Raw genomic sequence first — 23281 nt, forward strand, 5'->3', positions numbered from 1 at the left:
TGCTTCGGTACGTCAATCGCTTCTTCCGGCGAGTTTCCGGCGAACTTCCGTCGATCATCCAATGAACCCTCGGTGATGCTTCTACGGACTTCCGGCAAACTCCTGGACTTTGCGACGATCCACTTGGCGAGTTCCGACGAGCTTCGCTTGGCAAGCTTCTGGACTTCTCGGATCTGTTCTCGCAGAACCTCCGACGACCGTCCGTACTTCCGTCGAACTCTCGAACTCCCAACGTGATCATGAACTTGACTCCGGCGCAACTCCTGCTGCTTGTCTATCTTTCATCGTAGTTAATCCTGCACACTTAAAACAAAACTTCGATCGAGACAATTAATCCTAAGCAATTAACCAAGTTGTCCGGCATGTCATTGGTCCCTCGACGCTTCGTCTGATTCTTCGGCGCATCGTCCTCTCCTGCGGCCTATTGCCCAATCGGCCAGTTGACTCCGCAACTCCGATATCCTTGGCACAATACCCGCTCTACTTGGCCCGATGCCCGAGTCCACGGCCCGAAGCCTTCTGTCGATACGTCGACCGATCCACCGGCCCGACGTCCAATCTTCTGACATGTTCCTCCGGCACAACATGATTTTCCTGCTTTAATTGTCTCATCCTGATCAAAGCATCCTGCGTCACTCAAAACGCAGATTAAATCATAAACATATATCAAGTAGTTTCATCATCAAAATACGAGATTCAACAATCTCCCCCTTTTTGATGATGACAACCACTTGATGACGGAGTTAAACTTAACTCCCGGAGTTTAAACAAACTCCCCCTATCAATATGCCATATTGATAGAACCTTGAATTCAACCTGAATTCAAGTCATTGCAATATTCATCATGAATACTTGCAACACGTCAACATGAACATATGCATAAACTTATGCATCACATGTCATGTCATCAACATACTTCTCCCCCTTTGTCATCAACAGAAAGGAGAAGTACCACAATCAAGTGTTTGTGATATTGGTTCAATTCATTGCATGAAAAACATAGTATCAAGTTTTATCATAATGCAATCTTTGGAGCTAGAAGATTTAGCAAGTATTTCATCATGCTTAGAACATTCATGCTATCAAGTTTTAGATATGCAAGTTTTATAGCATATGAGATAGCAAGTTCTACATCATGTAAGCTAGCAAATTAGAGATGTTCAAGAAGGCAACTCTTGCTTCTTGAAAATTTTGCTCACTTTGCTAGATGCGCAAGTTAGCATTTTTGCCTCTTTTGAGATAGCAACTTTTTGCTTCTCTTTAGACCAACAAGCTAGCAATTTTTACGATATACAAGTTTCACAATATATAAGCTAGCAAAAATTTCGAAAGCAAATACAAGATAGCTTTCTTGTGTAAGCTCATGATTCTTGCTTCCTATTGCAATGTGCAAATTGCAAGTTTTGCTTCAACTAGGATATTCAAGATAGTGACGTTCAAGAAGACAATTTTTCTTCTTGAAATGAGCAAGTTAGCAATCTTTGCTACTTAAGATAGGCAAGCAAGCAGTCAAGTTTTTGCATCTTCTTGACTTGTACAAGCTAGCTATCTCCCCCTTTGTCATTGTAAAAAAAGGAAGAGAGAATACAGTTTTGTACTTCTTTTTTCCTTTTACAACGATTTCAAAATCATGACAAAGGATGAATAATCAAGTTATGAATGTCAAGACAATTTTTCATCATGAATATTTTATCATTGCATGCATCATTATCATAAGTTGAAGTATTACATGCATGATATCATATCACCATTCATAATTACATTAATGTTTCAATATAGCAATTTCTTCTCAAAATGTGTAACTTGGCACTCATAGCATTTTAGATCATGATTTACATCATATGCAATACATCACATCATAATTAGAAAGCAAGTATTGCATGCATAATTGCACATCATAAATGTTTCATATCATGATGGTATCAATTTTGTCAAATTATATCCTACCATGCATGATCAAAACTTCTCCCCATTTTATCATTGAAAACAAGAAGAAAGTAGGGGGTAGAGCATAAAAGTATTAAATATTTTAATCATTTCAAGGCATCATAGATCAAGTTATGATTCGTGATTCATCATAAAGCAAGTTAGTTTTCAATCATCACATAAGGCATTTAAGGAATTTTTGAAACATAGGAGAATGATTAATTTAAGCATACAATGTTTCAATCCAATTCAAGTCATGAATATCAATGCTTTCATATTGTGAGTATCAATTCATGAATACCACAGGATATTATTTGTGACTTCAATTTTGCAAGATCAAGATTATAATTCAAATCAAATCATTAACTTGAAATTCATAATCAAGTCATTAAAATTAATTTCGAGATTCACAAAATATCATGAAATCATTAATCTCGATCAGATGGGAAAAGCATTTTCTTTTTAAGTGATTCTTTTAACGCATCATAAAAAAAAACTCATTCATAATTCAAGTGATTTACAAGATATCATAAATGAATTTATCACTTGTATTTCATCAAAATCGAGAACTCTAGAGATAGAAAATGATTGAAGCATTTAACATGATTGATGCATGATTCATATTTAAAGTGTATCTTATATCGTAAATACGAATCAAGCATTTGTCAAATCTGAAATCATCCTCAAAATTACATTCAATAAATTCATGTATGACAAGCATAGATTTATTGAAAAATCAATAAGATAGAGGATTACATTTCAAGTGTTCATCAATTGTAGCATTTCATCATGTGGTAAGATATCAATGCGTAAAACTGTGAAGCAAGATTTTGTTTGATATCTTGATACAGGACATATAGCAATGATAGCAATCATATATTTCTTGGTGATGCAAGCATGGGATAATCATAGCATAGTGTTTATAGCATCAATTCATATATTTCTCCCCTTTTTTAAGTGTTTCATCTTAAGTGATCGATTTCATGTTAGCATGCCTTTTCATTTATGTCAAATGAAAACATGCATCAACGTTTAGGATCGTAAAATGAATTTCATCATAAAACCATCAATCACAAAAATCATCATGTATATCTCATGCATGAAATTGTCAATCGAAATATTTAATTTCATCATTATGCATTTCTTCAAATCAAACATGATCTTTAATCAAAATCGAGAAATAACAATGGAAATTAACGTAATGCACATTATTACTTCTTAACCATGATTTCATATTTTCAATCAAGATCATTTTATTTGTTTATCATAAAATATGCAATATTATCATTTTTGAAATTACTTAGTATGATAATAATTTTTTTTTTAAACATGTAATTTTTAAGAAAATTAATTCTAAACTAAAAGAGAAAGATACATCATGAAAGCATCAAGTAATTTCAAAATAAATTAGGGGGATTTCGATTACCTCATCATTGTAGGCTGTTAAGGCATAGTTTGCCGCCTTGCTTTTGTTGACTTTCTCTTCTTCGGAGGAGCTCGATTCATCCCAGTTTTTGTTCTTCTTCTTGCGTTTAAAGCAAGTAGTTTGATTCTTTTTGCTTTTTAATTTTCGTTTCATTTGTAGTTTAAGTTCACCATCACTTGAGCTTATGCTCGAGTGGTCTTCAAATGTTCTATGTCCCAAATCCTTCCTGTTCTTTGGAAGGTGGTTCTCAAGTTCTTCACGTGCATTGCACGTCATTTCATATGTGATCAATGAACCAATTAGTTCTTCAAGTGGAAATTGGTTCAAGTTTTTCGATTCTTGAATAGCAGTTACTTTTGAATCCCAAGTTTTAGAAAGTGAGCGCAAAACTTTGTTAACGAGTTCAAAATCCGAAAAGCTTTTACCAAGTGAATTTAAACCATTGACGACATCCGTAAAACGGGTGTACATGTCAACAATGGTTTCGCTTGGTTTCATATGAAAAAGCTCGAAATCATGCAGTAAAATATTAACTTTCGAGTCTTTGACTCTACTAGTTCCCTCATGCGTGATTTCAAGAGTGCGCCAAATATCGAAAGCCGTTTCGCACAAAGAAACCCGATTGAACTCATTTTTGTCCAAAGCGCAAAATAAGGCATTCATAGCCTTTGCGTTTAAAGAAAAATACTTCTTCTCTAAATCCGACCATTCGTTCGTCGGTTTAGAGGGAAGTTGAAAACCATTTTCAACGATATTCCATAAATCCAGATTTAGAGAAATCAAGAAAACTCTCATTCGAGTTTTCCAGTAAGTGTAGTCCAATCCGTTAAAGAACGGTGGACGAAAGACCGAAAAGCCCTCTTGAAGGGCCATTTCTCTCGGGTGTAAATCCGAAATGAGAAATACCCCGCTCTGATACCAATTGTTAGGATCGAGAGCACTAAGAGGGGGGGGGGGTGAATTAGTGCAGCGGAAATCTTACAGCGATTAAAAACCAAAAGCTGCGTTCGTTCAATAAAAGCTATTATGATGCAAAAGCTAATTCTCAGTTTGTATCTAAGTGCAGTTTGCGTCTAAGCGCAGATTGCGTCTAAGCGCAGTTTGCGTCTAAACACAGTTTGCGTCTAAGCGCAGTTTGCGTCTAAACACAGTTTGCGTCTAAGCGTAGTTTTGCGTCTAAGCGCAGTTTACGTCTAAACTCAGATTTACGTCTAAACGCAGTTTTACGTCTAAACGCAGATTTACGTCTAAACGCAGATTTACGTCTAAACTTTGAAACTCGTTTGTATACTCGCAGAAGGCAGTATGCAGTTGAAATCAAGACGTAAACGTGAACTGAGAACTGATGATTGTGAGAGGAAAGCCGATTTACGTCTAAATGCAGTTTTACGTCTAAATGTTGAAACTCGTTCGTAAAATTGTAGAGGACAGTTTGCAGTTATCAATAGGATCAAAATGTAAGTGTAAACTGCAAAGAAACTCTTTCGTAAAAGCACGGAAGACAGTTCTGCAGAATCAAACGTAAACGTAAACTGTAATGTACGAAAATACGAATTTACGTCTGAATGCAGATTCGGAAGAACAGCACTTAGAACTTGTTCGTGAGAGCGCAGAGAGCAGTAGTAATGGAGGAGGTTTGCAGTAATGATAAAGTGCTCAAAAATAAACGCAAACCAGAGATTTAGAGTGGTTCGGTCAGCCTTGACCTACTCCACTTTTGGCTTCCTCCACCGACGAGGTTGCCGACGTCAACTAGGGGCCTTCCTTCAATAGGCGAAGGCCAAACTTCCCTTTTACAGTTTCTCTCCTTTTGACAGGCTCAGGAGACAACCTTTACAGACCTTTCTCTCCTCACTTTACAACTGAAAACTTGAAGAACAGAAGGAGGAGACTTAAAGGCTTTACAACACTTTTGAGCTCTTAGAATCACAGAAAAGATCAGGATTTCGATGTAGGTCTGTATCTTTTCAGTGCTGAATGGGTGGGGTATTTATAGGCCCCAACCCAATTCAAATTTCGAGCTCAAAATGATCAAATCCCGGAATTCCGGGATCAGGCGGTTGCACCTCTTGACTGGAGAGGTGGCACCGCCTGGCAGAGCTCGAAGTCTGAGCTCAGGCGGTTGCACCTCTCGACTGGAGAGGTGGCACCGCCTGGCAGAGCTCGAAGACTGAGCTCAGCCGGTTGCACCTTCTCTGTCAGGGGTGGTTGCACCTTCCTGCCAGAGCTCGAAGACCGAGCTCAGGCGGTGCATCTCCTGACCAGAGAAGTTTCTCTTCTCTGCCAGAGGTGATCGCCCCTTTCTGCCAGAGGTGGTTGCACCTCTCTGCCAGAGGTGGTTGCACCTCTTTGCCAGAGCTCGAAGACTGAGCTTAGGCTGTGCATCTCCTGGCCAGAGAGGTCGTACTTCTCTTCTAGAGCTCGAAGACTGAGCTCGGTGATCGCATCACCAGGCAGAGCTCGAAACTTGAGCTCAGGCGGTGCTACCGCTTGACAGAGGAGGTTGCACCGCCCAGTCTCGCTTGGAGACTGAGCCCTGGGCAGTTGCACCGCCTGGCTGGAGCGGTTGCACCTCCCAGTCTCGCTGGGAGACTTAGCCTGGGCGGTTGCACCTCCCACAGCTTCTTGGGTTCGAATGGGTTGAACCATTCGACCCAACTTGAGTTCTTCAGGGGCCCAATTGCCCCAGGATTAAGCTAATGGGATCACCTCCCATTTCTAACTTAATCACCGTGCTAACTACGATTAAATCTAAGACAATTTCTGCAGCTTTGCTTCGGTACGTCAATCGCTTCTTCCGGCGAGTTTCCGGCGAACTTCCGTCGATCATCCGATGAACCCTCGGTGATGCTTCTGCGGACTTCCGGCAAACTCCTGGACTTTGCGACGATCCACTTGGCGAGTTCCGACGAGCTTCGCTTGGCAAGCTTCTGGACTTCTCGGATCTGTTCTCGCAGAACCTCCGACGACCGTCCGTACTTCCGTCGAACTCTCGAACTCCCAACGTGATCATGAACTTGACTCCGGCACAACTCCTGCTGCTTGTCTATCTTTCATCGTAGTTAATCCTGCACACTTAAAACAAAACTTCGATCGAGACAATTAATCCTAAGCAATTAACCAAGTTGTCCGGCATGTCATTGGTCCCTCGACGCTTCGTCTGATTCTTCGGCGCATCGTCCTCTCCTGCGGCCTATTGCCCAATCGGCCAGTTGACTCCGCAACTCCGATATCCTTGGCACAATACCCGCTCTACTTGGCCCGATGCCCGAGTCCACGGCCCGAAGCCTTCTGTCGATACGTCGACCGATCCACCGGCCCGACGTCCAATCTTCTGACATGTTCCTCCGGCACAACATGATTTTCCTGCTTTAATTGTCTCATCCTGATCAAAGCATCCTGCGTCACTCAAAACGCAGATTAAATCATAAACATATATCTAGTAGTTTCATCATCAAAATACGAGATTCAACAAGTTTTATTATATTCAGTGAATTACTGTACGGTATAACGACTAATCTAGTAGAGTATAAGGAGGAGGAGCAGAAAAAAAAAAATAGGAGATGAAGGCAATTTGGGAATGAGGGTAGCAGGATATAATTTGGAAAAAAAAAGGATAATCTAGGATTTAAGAGGAATAAATCAAATATTTAAACTTTTATTGAATCGATCCAAGAGTCAATCAATTTTAACAAACATCGATTAATTTTTCTTTATTTTACAAAAAATATTTTAGTAATAATATGAAAAAAAAAGCTCATGGTAAAACCTAAATATATGGTATTAGCAATATTGTTTGGTAATTTTGTATCATTTTGGATTCCATACAAGTAATATGAAATTTTTGGTGTTTAAATATTTATCCAGAAAATTCCCATTAATTTATTTTTAGTGGACTAGGTTCCTTTATTCAGAATTTATCTTTTTTTTAATAAATTTTAGTTTTATATTTAATTCCATCTAACTAATTTTTTTTTCAAAAATTTCTAAATTTATTCAAATAAATCAATCAATCCAAATCAATCCCTCGTCTCTTCGTCCTTCTAACTATTTTATCTTTTTGCTCTGACCTCTCCTTAAAATACACTCACTCACTCACCGCTTCAAATAATCCTTTCTTTCGCTCTAATTTTTATTATTGTTTTGTTCACTCTTTCCATGTCGTCTCTTTTTCTTCAAGACGGTATGGCATTTCTAAATTTCAAGTTGAGCTCTATATGTTAAATTATATGATCATTTATAATTGGATAAGATATATAATATAATTAATTAGATTCTAATGATAAATATTAATCAATAGAAAATAAGTTTATATTATAGTAGGATTCCTTATGGGATATCGAAGGAACTCTCCTAATAACTTATCATATATTTTCTGTTTTTGTCTATAAATAAATAAGACATCTAAGAAGAGAGGAAGGAGTGTCTAGTTTTCTTCCCTTCGTTGCAATGATGTCACCATTCAATTCACTGTCATTCATCTCAAACTATGCAAGCACATACATGCAAATGAGGTGATTCATGATAAATTATAAGGATCAATGTTGGTAGTCGATGTATCGTCTGACTTAAAGTATATTGATGTATCAAAATTCGTCATGATCTATATGGAGCGTAGAAGAATGCTAGTCCCTTTGACATTTGATTAGAATGTGTTGATTAGAGGAAAGATCTCATCGATTTTGATTAGAATTTACAAATACAATATTACTTAAAAAATTTTGTTTTACAATAATAAGATGGGAGAGATTATGTGATCGAATAAAGATGTTATTATGCGAGCTATTACAAATGCAATAGTAATCAATAAAGACCTCCTTGATTCTCGTTGTTTTACTTAATAATGTCATCGAATCCTTTTTTTTGTTTAATAAACTTGCTCCAAAGTCCAAACCATCTTAAACTTTCTTATTAGTACTCCAACATCATACTAAATTTCATTACATTATTTTTTAAATATTTGAGGGATTTTATGACTATTATTTGATGAATTCAATGTATGATATTAATTCAGGGGCAAGTATGATATTTTTGCAATGGATAAGGATAGGCGTGTAAAAAGCCCCAAACGGACTTAACTAAGACGACGTTCCCCTGCTTCCTCACAACTGGTCTCAGGCGTACACCGTGAGGCCCAAAGAGCGAGAGGGGCGAGAGATATCTTCGATGGCGATGACAAGCGTCCGCAAGAAGAGGCAGCCACCGAAGCAGAGAAGAAAGCACTCCTCAACTCCCATTTCACGGGTTTCCCCTTCCTTCCCTCCCGCCTTTTGCCTCCTCCTCTCCTCCTTCTTCACAAGATCCTACCTTTCCCTTTCTACCATCCCTTCTATCTCTTCTTCCCTTTTAAAGCCCTCCGGAGGAAGAGGAAGAGGGGGAGGAGGAGCCCAGTGAGGAGATCCTCGGAATGGAGTCCGGTTCCACCGGGGAGGGGCACATCAAGGGCGTCTCGACGCACGGCGGCCGCTACGTGCAGTACAATGTGTTCGGGAACCTCTTCGAGGTCACCGCCAAGTACGTTCCCCCGCTCCGCTCCATCGCTCGCGGCGCCTGCGGCATCATCTGGTGAGCCAAAAAGTTTCCATCTTTGTAGTTTTCCATCTGTTTCGAATTGCTTTTGGCGGGCACATGCTGGAGAAGCGTCGAGTTCCAATTGGGTTCTTGTGTTTACTTTGTGCTGGATTGAAATTGGAAAAAAAAGAAGAATAGGTAGGGTTCCGAATGATTTCTGACGCAGCGGTTTGGAGTTCCGACTTATCATCATGTCTGAGACATCCAAAAAGACCGAGCAGAACTTCTTGTAGCAGAGAGATGGACACTAAACTAGTAGTGGCTTGAGGCGATCTGAAATTTATATCGTCCCATAGGAAAATACTTTTATAAGACAAGAAAGATGACCTTGAGTCTTGAGATGATTGGAATGAAGTTTGCTTAAAGGGTTCTCGTTTAGATCACACTTTTATAAGGCAACCTATATTATGGGGTATGCTTTTCAATGTCAAACCTTTACTGCAACGTTAATTACATGCCATCTTCATGATCCCGCTAGTGCTCCTTGCTGCTTTTAGTTGACTGATGTTTATAGTGGATCCTGATCCTGAGCTTTATGTTGTCTACTTTAGTTATGCGAGGTCAGCCTGTGGAAGAGCCAATGCACTCTTTTCCCAATTTGTCATATATATATTCAAGAAAACAAAATATAATTTAAGCTTTTAAAATGAAAGTATGAAAGGAAACTCATTTTGCTTGATTTTACCTGAATTGCTCCTATTGAAAATTTGCTATCATTTACCATGGAATATTTGAGCTCGTAGTTGATCTTATGTTGACATGAAATCTGTGATGACCACGAAGACCAGTCTGTTGTCTAATGAGAGACATGCCTGACATGTGCCTTGAGTGGAAGTTATGGATAATGAGGTACAAGTTTTTCCATTACGACCATGAGCAATGTGCGGTAGGCACATGGTGTTCACAACAAGGCACACATTTTACAACTTGACTCACTCCGTGTGTATCAGGTTCTATGGCATGCTTGAATAATGTGCCATGTGCTTGATGGAGGAAAAAATATGTGTGATTCTTGGTTTCCAGATTCAGTTTCTTCAATTTTAGGTGATTTATCTAGCATTGCCACTGAATTCACTGCACTTGTATGTTGTTTCTACTTTCTACTAAGCTTTGTTCATTCTTTTGTTCTCTGCTCTTTTGCTCTCATATTCTGTTTTTTCTTTATTCTTCTCTATCACTAGGGCTACTGGCATTGCGTTTTGGAATTGATTTTAAGCTTCAATTATGTTTCTCTCAAGTTCAAAGCCAAAGCAGGGAAATGTTTGGTTGGCTACATTGATTAAAACTGAAAATGTATCAGTTTAATCAACAGCTTGAATTCAGAACTGGATTGATGTATGGGACAAGGACAAGATGTTTACCTTCACACAAATACTTCCATGCTTCTTCCAATTTTTTATCCTTTCCAAACTTTGTTCCTTCTAAATCCAAATAATATATTTCGTCCTTTGGCCTCTTCTCCTAAGACTTCCAAGATAGAAGACATAAAGATGCCGCAGCCTTGAATTTGTAACAGTATTATATGTACAACAAATGAGAAACCTTACCATCGACACCAAGCTTCACCCTCTTAAAAGGACTGTTGGGTACACGAGGCTTTATCAAATGTGGAGACTAGGGAAGGTTAATATATGTGGATTTATTATTGCATGCAAAAATCCATTTCCATAAGTATGTGTACAAAAAACAATTTTATACACATCCAATGTGCATCTCTGGCCAAATCATTTAATTCATTTCCAAAACCCCTGGATGCCTTTGCACACCTCATGTGAATTTGTGGACAACTTGGGCACTTATCCTATTGTAATATTTTTAATTGCCCTATGCTTCATTTTCATTTATACTTTTGTGTTCATAAATTATAATCAAAATAGTAGAATTCTGCTTAATGGTATCTCTACGTCCTGTGATGCATAAAAAATATTTTCTTTTTTTCTTTATTTACTGAGAGTCATTTTTTTATTTAATATGGCCGAAACGAAATCACTGGTTGTGACCCATAATCACAGAAGTGCCAGAATTAATTGTACTTAGGTCATCCTCAAAATGAAACTTGAAACAGAATACAATTAAGGATCTGCTTATTAATGGCCTTTTCTTTTTTTCCTCTTTTTTGTTTTTTTATTGTTTGACTACTGCTTTGTTCCTATCTTGCTGTATGCTGCTATTTCTGGATACCACTTCAACTATTCTGCTTGGCTGTACTGCTGTTGTTGCTGTCAACCCTCTCCCTTTTATTTTGCATAAGTGCCAAAAAATTTTCAATTCAGTCATCTTCAATATCAAACTTGAAACATAAAAATTAATGTTTATTTGTGGCTTTTTCTTGTTTCTGTATGTTCCATTTCTTTTTCTGTTCCATTTTTTACTACTGTTGCATTTCAAAGTAGCCATATGTTTGGGTGATCTTAATTTTCTTATTTATGCTGCTATATTTTGTTCCACGTCTGCTTGATTTCTCCTTGGCTCTATTGTTACTTCTACACAAAATATCTCATTGTGATACATTTCTGTACTTACACATTACTTGTAGGTTCCAAGAGACTGTAGGTGCTTTTTATGATTTGAGCTTCTAACAACTTGGAGTGTATAGCCGTAATACTGTGATACCAATTGATATTAATAGGGAAAGAGGGTGATACTGTTAATTGTTGCATGTATACACCAAATGTTTGTTAGCCATCTAATGTGAGTGAAATACTACTCTTAATGTGTATATACATGACCGATCAGGCTACAGTTTTGAAGTGGGTAAGATGTTCATCACATGGGCATGGAAGAAAAAGCATTGTGTTGCAGACATAAATGGTACCTTTTTGCAGCATTCTTTTACCTTTTGGCTTTTCCCTAGAAGTGGTACATTGTTTCAAACTTTGTTTGTCTTATTTGCTTTTGAGTGTTTTTTTTACATTGACATACTTTGCATAACCCTTCAACCAAGTTGGAATCAAAATTATAATTCTGAATTAATTTAGATTTTTTTTTTTCATTTTGCCAGCACAGGATAATCCATCTACTTTGCTGAAGACTTTGTTAGCTTAATTCTTCTAATCAATATTTGGTACTTCCAAGACTAAATAGGAGTTATTTCTCCCTTGTCTCTAGTGCTGCAGTGAATTCTCAGACCCATGAAGAGGTTGCAATAAAGAAGATTAGCAATGCATTTGATAACAGAATTGATGCCAAAAGAACCTTAAGGGAAATAAAGCTTCTTCGTCATATGAACCATGAGAATGTAAGTTAAGCATGAAAATGACTTCAACTTTCCTTTAGCTTCTCTGAAGTTGTTTCTAGTTATGCTATGATTCATTAATTTGCATTGTTGTTCCTCATTCATTTTTCCTTGATTTTAGTTTTTCTCTCTGAAGTTGTTTCTAGTTATGCTATGATTCATTAATTTGCATTGTTGTTCCTCATTCATTTTTCCTTAATATCAATTACAAGTTATCTATAAGTAAAACAGGTTTTGTGATGGTTGATGATGGATGGCCCTGTCATAATTGTTGTCCATCGTTGAAATGACTTAATTCTGCACTTCAGATAAAACCAGCAGAAATAATTATGGTTTTATTTTATGATGCCCAATCTTTACAACCCAGGAATAATTATGGTCAGATGTTTCTTGGTCTTTCCATCAGGTTGTCTATGGATTTCAGTCATTATCTTTCTTTGCAATTATGGAGCTCCACAATTTTCAGCTTTTAAAAAAATTATCCTTTGTTCAATTCCTAATAAGTTGCCACTAATTATTGTTAACACAAGCTTCAAAATCATATGATTCGGTTCAAGCTTCAAAATCATATGATTCGGTTCAAGCTTCAAAATCATACCTTTGTAACACAAGCTCTGTTGGGTAGGTTAATGAAACTTTGTCTCACAAGATTGCATCTAGCTTTCAATGTTAATATTTCAGCTAAAAATTTGGAATGAAATCTTAGAATAGAGGGACATAGCAGATAAATCATGAGTTTGGATCAGATTTTTCTGATATAAAAGAAACATCAAAGAAAAGACACTAAAGCAAGGGGATGCAGCAATGTGCACTGGCAATTGTGTAGGCCATCTGATATTGTCTGAAAGAAATGCTAGTTTCTCTGATTGCAGAAGCACTGAGATACAAATTATTCAGAGAATCACTGATGTGTAGAAAATGAAGTTTACCAGGATGTCTGATATGAATGAGGATGAAAAAAGCTTCTCCAATGAATCTGTTGAAGATAACAGACTGAACATGAGACTTTGTAATCATAGACTCTGAATTATGTTTGTTTGAAGCTTGTTGCTATGTTATTGGGTGGGAGCTACTTCTGATTGCCTTTATCTTTGGTAGCTTCTGTTGGTGGATAGAGGGAATTGTAATCCTTGTGTTAGAGTTTTGAGTTCTTTTCCCTTTTTTTTGTATTTTAACTTTGTACTTCATGTAATATTCTTGGTAATAAAAAAATTCAATTACTGAAAAAAGATTTAAAACTAAAAAGAAAAAAATGTGGAATTCTTATTGTTTTTATTAGTCATGATGGAAATACAAAGAGGATCTTTTTTTATTCAATATGATACATATAATTTATCTGTTTTCTTGGAGGATATAGTTTAAGAAAGGAAACAATTATGCGTAATGTATGGTTATGGCAAATCTTGTTCATTTGGTACTATTACTTACTGCTACAGTTTGGTCAGATTAGATTTCTCTTATGCTTTGAATAGTTGCATTTGATCTGACACTTTTAAAATGAAGTTCAATGTTTCCCAAGAGGATCTTCATCTTTCCAGGACATATGTATTTAATTTTTTTGAGACAGCATATGTGTTTGACTGATGGAATTGTTATCATTCAGCGTTGCCTTTATAGTTTATACTTTATAGTACTTGCACATTGTGATAACTATTATCCATTACAGGTTATTGCAATAAAGGACATCATACGCCCTCCAAACAGGGAAAATTTCAATGATGTATACATTGTTTACGAGTTAATGGATACTGATCTTCATCAGATAATACGTTCCAGCAAACCATTGACTGACAACCATTGCCAGGTTTGTTACTAGCAATTTCTGCGGATTGGACCAACTTGAATAAGGAATGCAGTTCTTCATGAGTTTTATATAATATTCTAATGTTTTTTCTTATTGTGAATGTCTAAATATCATGTATGGATATCAAGTGAAACATTTCCTTGCCAATATTTTTGAGCGAATCTTATATTTTGATCCTCTAATGGGTTACATATAGTTTTTCTCAGAGCCCTAATGTTTGTGTTTGGACTTTGGATGGACATATTGTTCCAGTTATTAGTCTCCTTCACTTGTAATCTCAATCCATTTTGTCATCGAGTGTTTTTCCCTTGATTTTAATATTTCTCAATTTTTTGTTGTTGTCCATATGTAACTTTTTGGAAAGAAACTATAAACTTTATGTGAAGTGCAAAGCTCGAATTTCTAAATTAATTGGATGTCAAAAGAAACTCACATAGAAGGACAAAAAGACAAAAAAAAGCAACATTAGATGAATTACTAAATAAAAAAAATTTCACGGGCTCAATAAGCTTAGTTATTTCAGATTTTCTCATGAATAATATAGTCAAATGGAATATTGATGAAATCATGCAGGATGAAATGAAACTTGCATTGTACCGAAAGTATTACACAAAATGGAGAACTACTTTTTGGAATGTTTATAACATCAAACAGAGATGGTAATCTCCTAATAACTACTATTCAGAATGATTATGGCATATATTATAGAGCTAAATCTCATAATTTATGCTATGAAGTATCAATTGAGTGCATATCTCTGGTAACTTTAAGAATCCAATGATGTGTGTCATCTCTACAGCTTTCCAATGACTTTATTCTTGCTTGTAGCAAACTGTTTAAAGGTCAAGGAAAAGACATGGTATTTTGATGCATAATGAGATGACGGGTATCTGTGGAAACATAAGATGTAAACCTCAATGGCTCTCTTGAATGACCTAAACCCATTGACAAAAATATTAATTAATCTACAGATGATACTTTTTACGTTAGATCTGTCTGTGACTTTGGTAGAATTTACATGAACTTTTCTTGAATCTTTGTCCTGTACTGCATTTTGAAAAGTTTTCTAATGCATAGTAGAGTACATGTTTGTTACTGTAATATTAACTGTCAAAATTCAGTTATTGACATGTTCAAGGTTTCTAGCTTGTTAACCTAGAATTCCTTAGCGGATCTTTTTTCTAGGCTCGAGATGTAACAATGCTTGCTATTCTAAAAATAAATTGCTAATGCAAACTTCAGTTACCAACCATCTATTTAGTTTTCATTAGTAAATAGTTTTGTTCACAGTATCAAAGAACCTTAGTTTTCTTACATGTGCTGCATGATAGTCTGATATATCACACGGATTTTCTTATCTAATAGTATCTTGACTTCCATGACACTTAAATATCCTTGGCAGTTCTTTCTTTATCAATTACTTCGAGGCCTGAAATATGTGCACTCAGCGAATGTCTTGCATCGTGATCTGAAGCCTAGCAATTTGCTTATAAATGCAAATTGTGACCTTAAGATTGGAGATTTTGGATTGGCAAGGACAACTTCTGAGACGGATTTCATGACTGAGTATGTTGTCACACGATGGTACCGAGCACCTGAACTGCTGCTGAACTGTTCAGAGTACACTGCTGCTATTGACATCTGGTCGGTTGGGTGCATATTTGGTGAAATTGTGACTAGAGAACCTTTATTTCCTGGAAAAGACTATGTCCATCAGTTAAGGCTGATAACCGAGGTACACTCGTTGAATGTATTCCATGGTTGAATAAAATTTTTGCTTTGAATGTTTGGAGATGATTTACCTTTTCCTATGATATGCTTATTATCAACCAACTTAATATTATTGCAGATAATGGTTTACATAGTGATAAAGGTCATGGTTCTTGTTGGTATTTAACTTTCCTCATATTGTTAGAGTGTTAGTGCACTGTACAACAAAAGTTCTCTCTGAGTCAGGACAGTGCCTCGACTCTCTAAGAGCAATTTTTTTCTTTGTAATGATTAAGTGGTTGCTAAACATTGACTGTGTATTTTGATTAGTTTCAACTAATGAACCATTTACCTCCAATTGCAGTGCTTGTTCATTTTTAGTTTATTTAACAGATATGCCATGACTGTTCCTGTTTGCAGTTTGTGCATATTCATGTACATCAGAAAAACCAGGAAAGTATGCATATGTTTGAATTATCTTCACGTAAACACGTTAACCATAGTGACAATTTATTTTCTACTCCAAACTTTCTGATAGAAAGTTTATCATTGGTCACATTTTGGTGGTTGTGTTTTTCTTGATGCTATCATATGTAGCTAAGGTTATTTAACTCTTGATAACAAGGTCAAAAACAATTATTAACATCTGAAATGCAACCATCAGGCATATATGCCTTTTTATTCAGTTGGACAAGTGCACTTCTTTGATAGTACCTGAAGTCCATCTTTTGCAACCATATCCGTGGCTGAATGTTTACCAAAGCAGTATACCAATGTCATGTACTTTTATTTATTTGTAACAAGCCTAGTGTGCTTACACGCCCATGGCAGTGTAATTGACTTGTACTGGTCAACACCAGCCAACCAATGGCATACTGTTAAGTTCTTGGTCTCTGTTTTTATGAAGAATTTCTCATATTCATAATATCTACATCACTTGGTGTACTCCTTCTGGTAATCTAGCTGCAGTTAAATTCCATTATGGTAGATGTGGTGTAATTGATATTATTGGTGACAACTGCAGAAAAATAATGTGCTTCTGAAAAATCAGTTTAGCTTGTGTTTGAAATTCAATCATTTTTAAATACTTAAGCACCTATAGTTGGCGTCTTATGGTCCTGTAGAATTAATTGATAACTTCTTGTAGCCAATAATCTGACATGACATTGAAATTCTTCATGATGAAAGCTAATAGGTTCACCTGATGATTCGAGCCTTGGATTTCTCCGAAGTGACAATGCCCGACGATATGTGAGACAATTCCCTCAATACCCAAAGCAACAGTTGCATGCTAAGTTTCCCACCATGTCTAATGGAGCCATTGATTTGCTAGAGAAAATGCTTGTATTTGATCCAAGCAAGCGAATTACAGGTATGCAGCTGAAGTGATTTTTGATTGAGCTTTAGACTGCTGTCTTCATTTTCAAGAGAGACTACCATTTCGTGTATGTTCTTGTGGCAGTTGACGAAGCTCTGCACCATCCATACTTAGCGTCGCTTCATGACATTAATGATGAACCTGTTTGCCCAACTCCATTCAGTTTTGATTTTGAACATCCATCAAATACTGAGGAAGATATTAAAGAACTTATTTGGAGAGAATCATTGAAGTTCAATCCAGATCCAGTGCGCTAGAATTTTTCTGTATGTTCTATATTTGCCGTTGGCATTTGTAGTTGGAACCAATCTTTGAAATGAAGCCTGCTAAACCAGTGAAGTCTAATCATTGGGCAACTCGTTGGACTTCTGCAAATTGATTCATGGCTTGAGGAAATATGATAACTTGGATAGCCTGAATCCAAAAAAGTGCTTTAATTGCCTACTCGGAAATGTATTCTTTGAGAAGCTTGTGCTGTTTGCATGGGAGATTATTTCATGTGCTATCTTCCTTTGTCAACTACTTGGAAGCAGTTGTTATTAGATCTTTCTCCCCGAATCTTCTTTGAAAATATAACTGTTTATGTTAAAATATTAGTATGAAACTAATATATGTCTTAGCTTTTGTATTTATCTGTCTTAAAAATCCTTTTTATGTGTTCTATTTGCTTGATCTTTAAGCATTTAAATCTTGTGGATCTTTCGATGGTGATTTCTTTATTACTTTTTCATGCACTGAAAACATTTATCTTCTCCGCCATGTTTAAGTTGTCAATATTTGTACTAGATTCATACCATTCATTTTATCTACTTGTTGGAAGCAAGAAAAAACACCTGGGTCTCACTATTCCAGAACAGATGCTTGGCATAGTGATCAGGCTTTCACATTCTTTCAATCTCCATTACTTTGTTGGTGGTACCGATGAGAATGAATGAGCCAAGTTTCACCAAATCTATACCACAAATAATCTCTGTGTACTTGTTTTGAAGATTTTCTTTTACAAAAACAAAATTCTCAAGCTTGGAAAGTGCAGTGACAATAGGTTTTGGAGGATTAGCCAGGAATATTTAAGGTTGGTACACATCTCACATTAATTCTAGACAATGTTGGGCCATTCCAACCTGGCATGTCTTCACCAGAGGCCAAAGCTTTGGAGTGAGGTAGAATCTAGGATGAACACGAATGGCTTGCAGCACAACCCCAAGTAGTACAGAATGGCATAACCTAACTATGGAATTAATGAGGGTCCATGACCACTTAGATACACAGCATTCATGGCCACAAAGAATGGGGACATGCATGGTGGGGTTGGAGCACATGGCTTTTTTGGCACCATTTCAGTCATCACTAGTACTTGCAGCTTGTGTTTGCCCAGCATTTTAACTCAACAAGAAGTTGCTGCATGTGTCGGCCGTGATGGAATTGGGTGAAAAGGTACTGGTGGAGATGGTGATGCTGCAACAGCACACCATGAAAGGATGAGTTGCCTCCTCTCTTCTTCTGGTTGTTAGCTTCATGTATGCCCAAGTGAAGCTGTGAAATGGCTAAAGGCCAAGAAAAGAAATGAAAGTGAAGGTGGAGAGGCAGAGAAACAAACCATCACCATGCACTAAGCTTAAAGAAACCAAAATGTACGTATAGGATGGAGAAAAAGGAACACAGACACAATGAAAAGTTGTATGAAACCACAAAGCCTAATCGTATCGATCAATATGATGCTAATGTAAAAATAAATATAAGACAGTGATTTCTTGTAAGTGAATCTCCAAATGTCAAAAGAGATATTGATGTATAAGAATAGTCAACGTAGGCCTGCCTAATCACTGGCATTAACATGTAAGGATCAATCGATACGATCCATATATATAATCTATACTACTTGCAGTGAATCGATTCTTGCTCTCAGTTAGCCTCAACAACATATCGTAGTACTCTCCTCCTCTTTCTATCCTGCCAAATCATGCAGCAATTGAGTCCCCATCAAGTTCCTGCGGGGAACGCCTTGTGCCTCCCCATCTAACATGGAGAGCTCACCCTGTCGGCCATGGTGAAGGGGCTGTTGAGAGGCTGCAGAGAAGGATAAGCTCATGCCTCCTCCGTTGTGCTGCTGTAGCCCCAGCGTCAACGACACGCTCCTCCTCAAGTCGTCACTCGCAAAGTTGCCGTAGGAGGAGAAGACGTCGTAGTCGACGACTCCAAAGTGGTCTGCGCCGGAGACCCGCTGCTGCTGAGGTTGATGAACTCCATGGTGACTGCTATTTATGATCGATGAGAGTGATTCCGAGTCGTTGAGGAAAGGCTTATGGACAAGGCTGAGGGCAGAGTTAGGGTTAGGGTTTTGGTTGGACTTGGCGTCCAGTTCCTTCATCTCCTCCGAGTACATCTCCTCCACCATTGGCTTCCATATCCTCACCCTTGCATTTATGAACCAATTGGAGACCTGCAATCCAAACCATGCACAGATGCTGATGAATATGCACTTATAATGTGGCATCAACAGAAAAGGAAAACCAAAAGAAATGCATGTAGATGTACCTGGCTTCGTGACAGTCCAGCTTTCCGAGCTAATATGACCTTGTCAACATCGCTTGGATACCTGAGAACAAATGTTCCAGATTTTTTCTCTTAATTAAGCACAACTAATAAGGCTAGTGAGAGAGGGAAGACAGAGTAGGATAAGAAAGACATTAGAACTTCATCATCTATCATCAGCAGAGAATGAGCGATTTAAGGGTTTGAGGACTAACGGGTGAAGGAAATGCTCGAAGAGCCAAGCCCGAAGAATAGAGACAGAGCGTTCGGGGAGGCCTCTCTGCGGCCGCCATGGCAGCTGCTGCACCATGCCGTGCTGCAGTGCTTTCTGCTGTCGAATGCACTGGTCGAGCAGCTTCAGCCGTGGTGTTTCCGCTCGGGTTCCTCCTGGTGCACTCGGGTCCGTCTCCCCCATCGCCTTCTTCACCGCGTTGATCTGGTCCACGATGCCGTCCTTGAGGCGCCTGAAGTGTCTCGACATAGCCTTGGACGCCAGCGTTGAGTAGATATCAGCTGCTCCTTCCCCGGCCATCGTCTCGAACGATGAGACCACGGCCTTCATCTGCTCACAATATTTTCTGTACGTCCTGTCCACCTGAATCCAAATCGGCGACGCGATTTAGAGGCACAAAAGAGTAGTACTAATAGAAATAACACATCATAGGAGTAAGCAATTCTTCTGAGAAGAAACTAGTAGTAGATGTACTGTGAGAAGCATGGTGGGATCCATTTAATTGTGCAGTCCCACATGATCGAGCTTCACAGTTTCCAGTTCTTAGACGAATTAATTGGATCACTAAGATCATAATAACTGATGTAGAGATCACAATCAATGATAAGAAGAAGAAAAAGGAAGAAGCGACCTACCTCTTCTAGCATGGAAAAGAGCTTTGCCTTCAACTTATGGAGCTCCAAATGGTTCATGGAGTATAGAGACTGTTGCCACGAAGAAGGGTCCCCTTCCTCCCGGCGGCTTCCCTGTTTGGGTCCCTCCTTTGAGTTATGTCCTTCCTGTATGTTACAGAATTCACTCAGAAGCTCCTGTGTTGGTTTTAGGTACTTGGATTTCTTCAAGTAGTGCTCCCTCCTCGCATGCACGAAGAGCTGCTGCTGCTGCTGCTGCAAGGAGTCGGGCAGCCCGATTCCATCAGGAGACTTCACACTGAAGTGGGACAAGGAAAGCTTCCTGTCAAGTTGCTCGCCCTCTTGGCAATTAAAAAGGGAGATCGACGAGGAATCATCCACCGGCCATGTGCTCACTGCAGACCCCATCCCAAAGTTCCCGTTGGACGATTCGGGGAGGTTTCGGTGGACGAAGTTCTTCATGAAGTGAGAACCCTGGCGCTTGGATGGAACCCCCAGCATCTCCACGCCTGATTGGATGCCCAAGAGCTCATGGTTATGCTCCAAGCCCTGTATCAAGGGATTGATTCCCAGCAAGAACTGACTGTATTCCTGAGCCATGATGAAGAAGTTCTACGGATGATTCATAAACAGATCTCAACCTTTGCGTGTCTCCTCTACAACAAGTTAGATTATTCTGAATGAAAGATCATAGTTCTCTTCGAACTACAAGGAAAGAAGAGAAGAAGCAAGGGGAGGAAAAGGAAAACAGTACGTAAGATATCGCTTCCTTAACTCTGACTGACATGTAAACCTCTCCGACTCCTTCCTCTCTCCCCTCCTTACTACTACAACACTCAACACATCTCTTCTCCCTTCGGCTCCTACCACGAGATCTTCTTTCCCTTCCTTCTCTCTCCTCCACTCGATGCTTCTTTTCTCAGATGGCTTCTGTTGGCCTTCTTCACAATTTGATCAGAAGAAGGAACAAGAGATTGGGATTCAAGATATTTTTGATACTAGAGAGAGAGAGAGAGAGAGAGAGAGAGAGAGAGAGAGATGTGGTCCTCCGTCCCAACTAATCCTCATTAAAGCGTGTATTAAAGTAGATTGTCCTTTTGGGGCCGGTGTCTGATGCCCGAACAAACCTCACACCTTGGTCCTCTATCTCATTCATTTCCTGCATTTTCATCGGTAAATTACTTTCTCTGGGTCTTACCTGATAATTATCTGACATTTCGTAATCTAGCGCCGAGTGGTCCTCTCTCTCCTAGTATATTAATTGTCTTCATATGGCCGGCCCGACCTTGAAGAACTTGTGAGACGGTAAAGCAGACTGCAAAGATCATTGGACGGAACACACTCTCAGCACTAAATGAGCAGCGAGTTACTACCTAAACACCCTCAACTTCTTCCAGCTTACTGCTACTGTTTCTTCCTCCCTTTGCTGCACCACAACACGAGAGAGTCTTTGCCTTGGCTGACATCGCCATCACTTTCTCTTCCCCTTTACTGTTGACAGGTAGAGGAGAACTGAAAAACTAAAAAATATTCAAAGATTTATGATTAATAATACATCAAAAAGTCAATGTAAAATTAATGTGATTCAACAATCTATGGAGAAAATCAAGTTCTTCATCATATAAAATTAATTATATGACCTTTGAGTTATCCTTTGAAAATTTGTATTCCTCCTTCCACTAGAAAATAGAAAATACATGAGATATTTATTCAATTACTAAACCATTTTTTTCTTTTATTAAGATTTCTTATCCCTCCATCTTAGTATTATTAATAATAATTCGTGTCCAAATCATAGAGCTCCCTTGCTGTGTAGATGTTAATCTCGAGCATGTAAGACTGTGGAAGAGTATACGCTGCGTGTTACACACGTCTCTTGATTTGCTTGCATGGCTGATGATGACCCACACAGTTCCTGGCATGCTTGGAGTCATCTGCATTAATTAGGTGGCGGGGTTCGATCGACAATGGACTATGCAGTATCATTTTGCTCGAGTGGGACATGAATTTGGATGACAGGTAGAGCGTCCATTTGACGACCTAATCACATTAATAAGCATCACGATGGCTTTGCAAAACCATGTCATCGACCACAATTTGCTTTACCATCAAAGGCTGTATCTAAGACAGTATAGTATGTTGGTGAACCAATATGTCGTGACTGATGAGTCAGCATGACACTAGGTCCACGGGTCGATGTCATGAGCCTCCTATCGGTTGAGCTGGTTGTCGAAGCCGACTAGATCCTTGAATCAGGGGGTGGGTTGGTCGATGGCTTGCCATGGGGCGCCAGTCCACGACTCTCGAGGTTGGGCTGCCTTCCTGCAAAAATAGCCTTCGTTGGGTGATCCCCGACTTTGGCCCCTCCAACGAGTAAGTCAGTTGTCTCCCTTTTTTTTTTTTCCCCTGAGTCGGACGTCGACCAGAGGTCTTTATACTATCGTCCGAGGGTCGGTCATACATGGGTTGGCATGGCGGACGTGTCAAAGTATGTCTTGGTACGGATTCCGACTTGTTGTGTCTTAGGGGCGACGCCGTCTCAGGATTCCCGAGATGTGCTGAGCAACGGCTTAGTACGAATTCTGACCTGACGTGTGACATCGGTTGTGACGGACCCAAAATACGCCCTATCACAATGTGTGCCGGGAGGAAAAGGGTTCTGTTTAATCTAATAATTTACAATGATATAAGACATCAATATTATTTGCAACAATAATAAAAAAAATTATTGATTAATGTCCAAGATCTAAAATTACTTGCATAATTACCTAGCAATTTATTTATGATTTTAAATTGATATTTTTTTAGATCATTGTTGTATAGGAGGAATGCCAT

General features: G+C 38.5%; 2 protein-coding genes across 2 annotated transcripts; one reads left to right on the top strand and one right to left on the bottom strand.

Moving 5' to 3' along the window:
• The first annotated feature begins 8479 nt into the window (after positions 1 to 8479).
• LOC135642159 (mitogen-activated protein kinase 2-like) lies at positions 8480 to 17678 on the top strand. Its single transcript, XM_065158072.1, has 6 exons — positions 8480 to 8917; positions 12032 to 12161; positions 13825 to 13962; positions 15365 to 15697; positions 16861 to 17044; positions 17135 to 17678. Exons 1-6 carry the CDS (start codon positions 8760 to 8762, stop codon positions 17305 to 17307), a joined length of 1116 nt encoding a protein of 371 aa, XP_065014144.1. The 5' UTR covers positions 8480 to 8759; the 3' UTR covers positions 17308 to 17678.
• Positions 17679 to 18774: 1096 nt separating this feature from the next.
• LOC135642163 (homeobox protein BEL1 homolog) lies at positions 18775 to 21407 on the bottom strand. The gene is made up of 4 exons (XM_065158080.1): positions 20450 to 21407; positions 19798 to 20177; positions 19586 to 19646; positions 18775 to 19490 (listed from the first exon to the last, which is right to left on the bottom strand). The coding sequence occupies exons 1-4, from the start codon at positions 21044 to 21046 to the stop codon at positions 18996 to 18998; spliced, it is 1533 nt and encodes a 510-aa protein (XP_065014152.1). The 5' UTR covers positions 21047 to 21407; the 3' UTR covers positions 18775 to 18995.
• Between the last annotated feature and the right edge of the window lie 1874 nt (positions 21408 to 23281).

Source organism: Musa acuminata, chromosome BXJ1-4 (genome assembly GCF_036884655.1).
Source record: "Musa acuminata AAA Group cultivar baxijiao chromosome BXJ1-4, Cavendish_Baxijiao_AAA, whole genome shotgun sequence".
NCBI lineage: Eukaryota > Viridiplantae > Streptophyta > Magnoliopsida > Zingiberales > Musaceae > Musa > Musa acuminata.

Excerpts from the sequence above, each read along its gene's own strand:
- LOC135642159 (XM_065158072.1), top strand. The coding sequence starts at position 8,760 with ATGGAGTCCGGTTCCACCGGGGAGGGGCACATCAAGGGCGTCTCGACG. Across the intron at positions 12,162-13,824 it reads GTCATATGAACCATGAGAAT|GTTATTGCAATAAAGGACAT; the intron begins GTAAGTTAAGCA and ends TATCCATTACAG. Across the intron at positions 17,045-17,134 it reads TCCAAGCAAGCGAATTACAG|TTGACGAAGCTCTGCACCAT; the intron begins GTATGCAGCTGA and ends TTCTTGTGGCAG.
- LOC135642163 (XM_065158080.1), bottom strand. The coding sequence starts at position 21,046 with ATGGCTCAGGAATACAGTCAGTTCTTGCTGGGAATCAATCCCTTGATA. Across the intron at positions 19,647-19,797 it reads TTCGAGCATTTCCTTCACCC|GTATCCAAGCGATGTTGACA; the intron begins GTTAGTCCTCAA and ends ATTTGTTCTCAG. Across the intron at positions 19,491-19,585 it reads CTGGACTGTCACGAAGCCAG|GTCTCCAATTGGTTCATAAA; the intron begins GTACATCTACAT and ends TTTGGATTGCAG.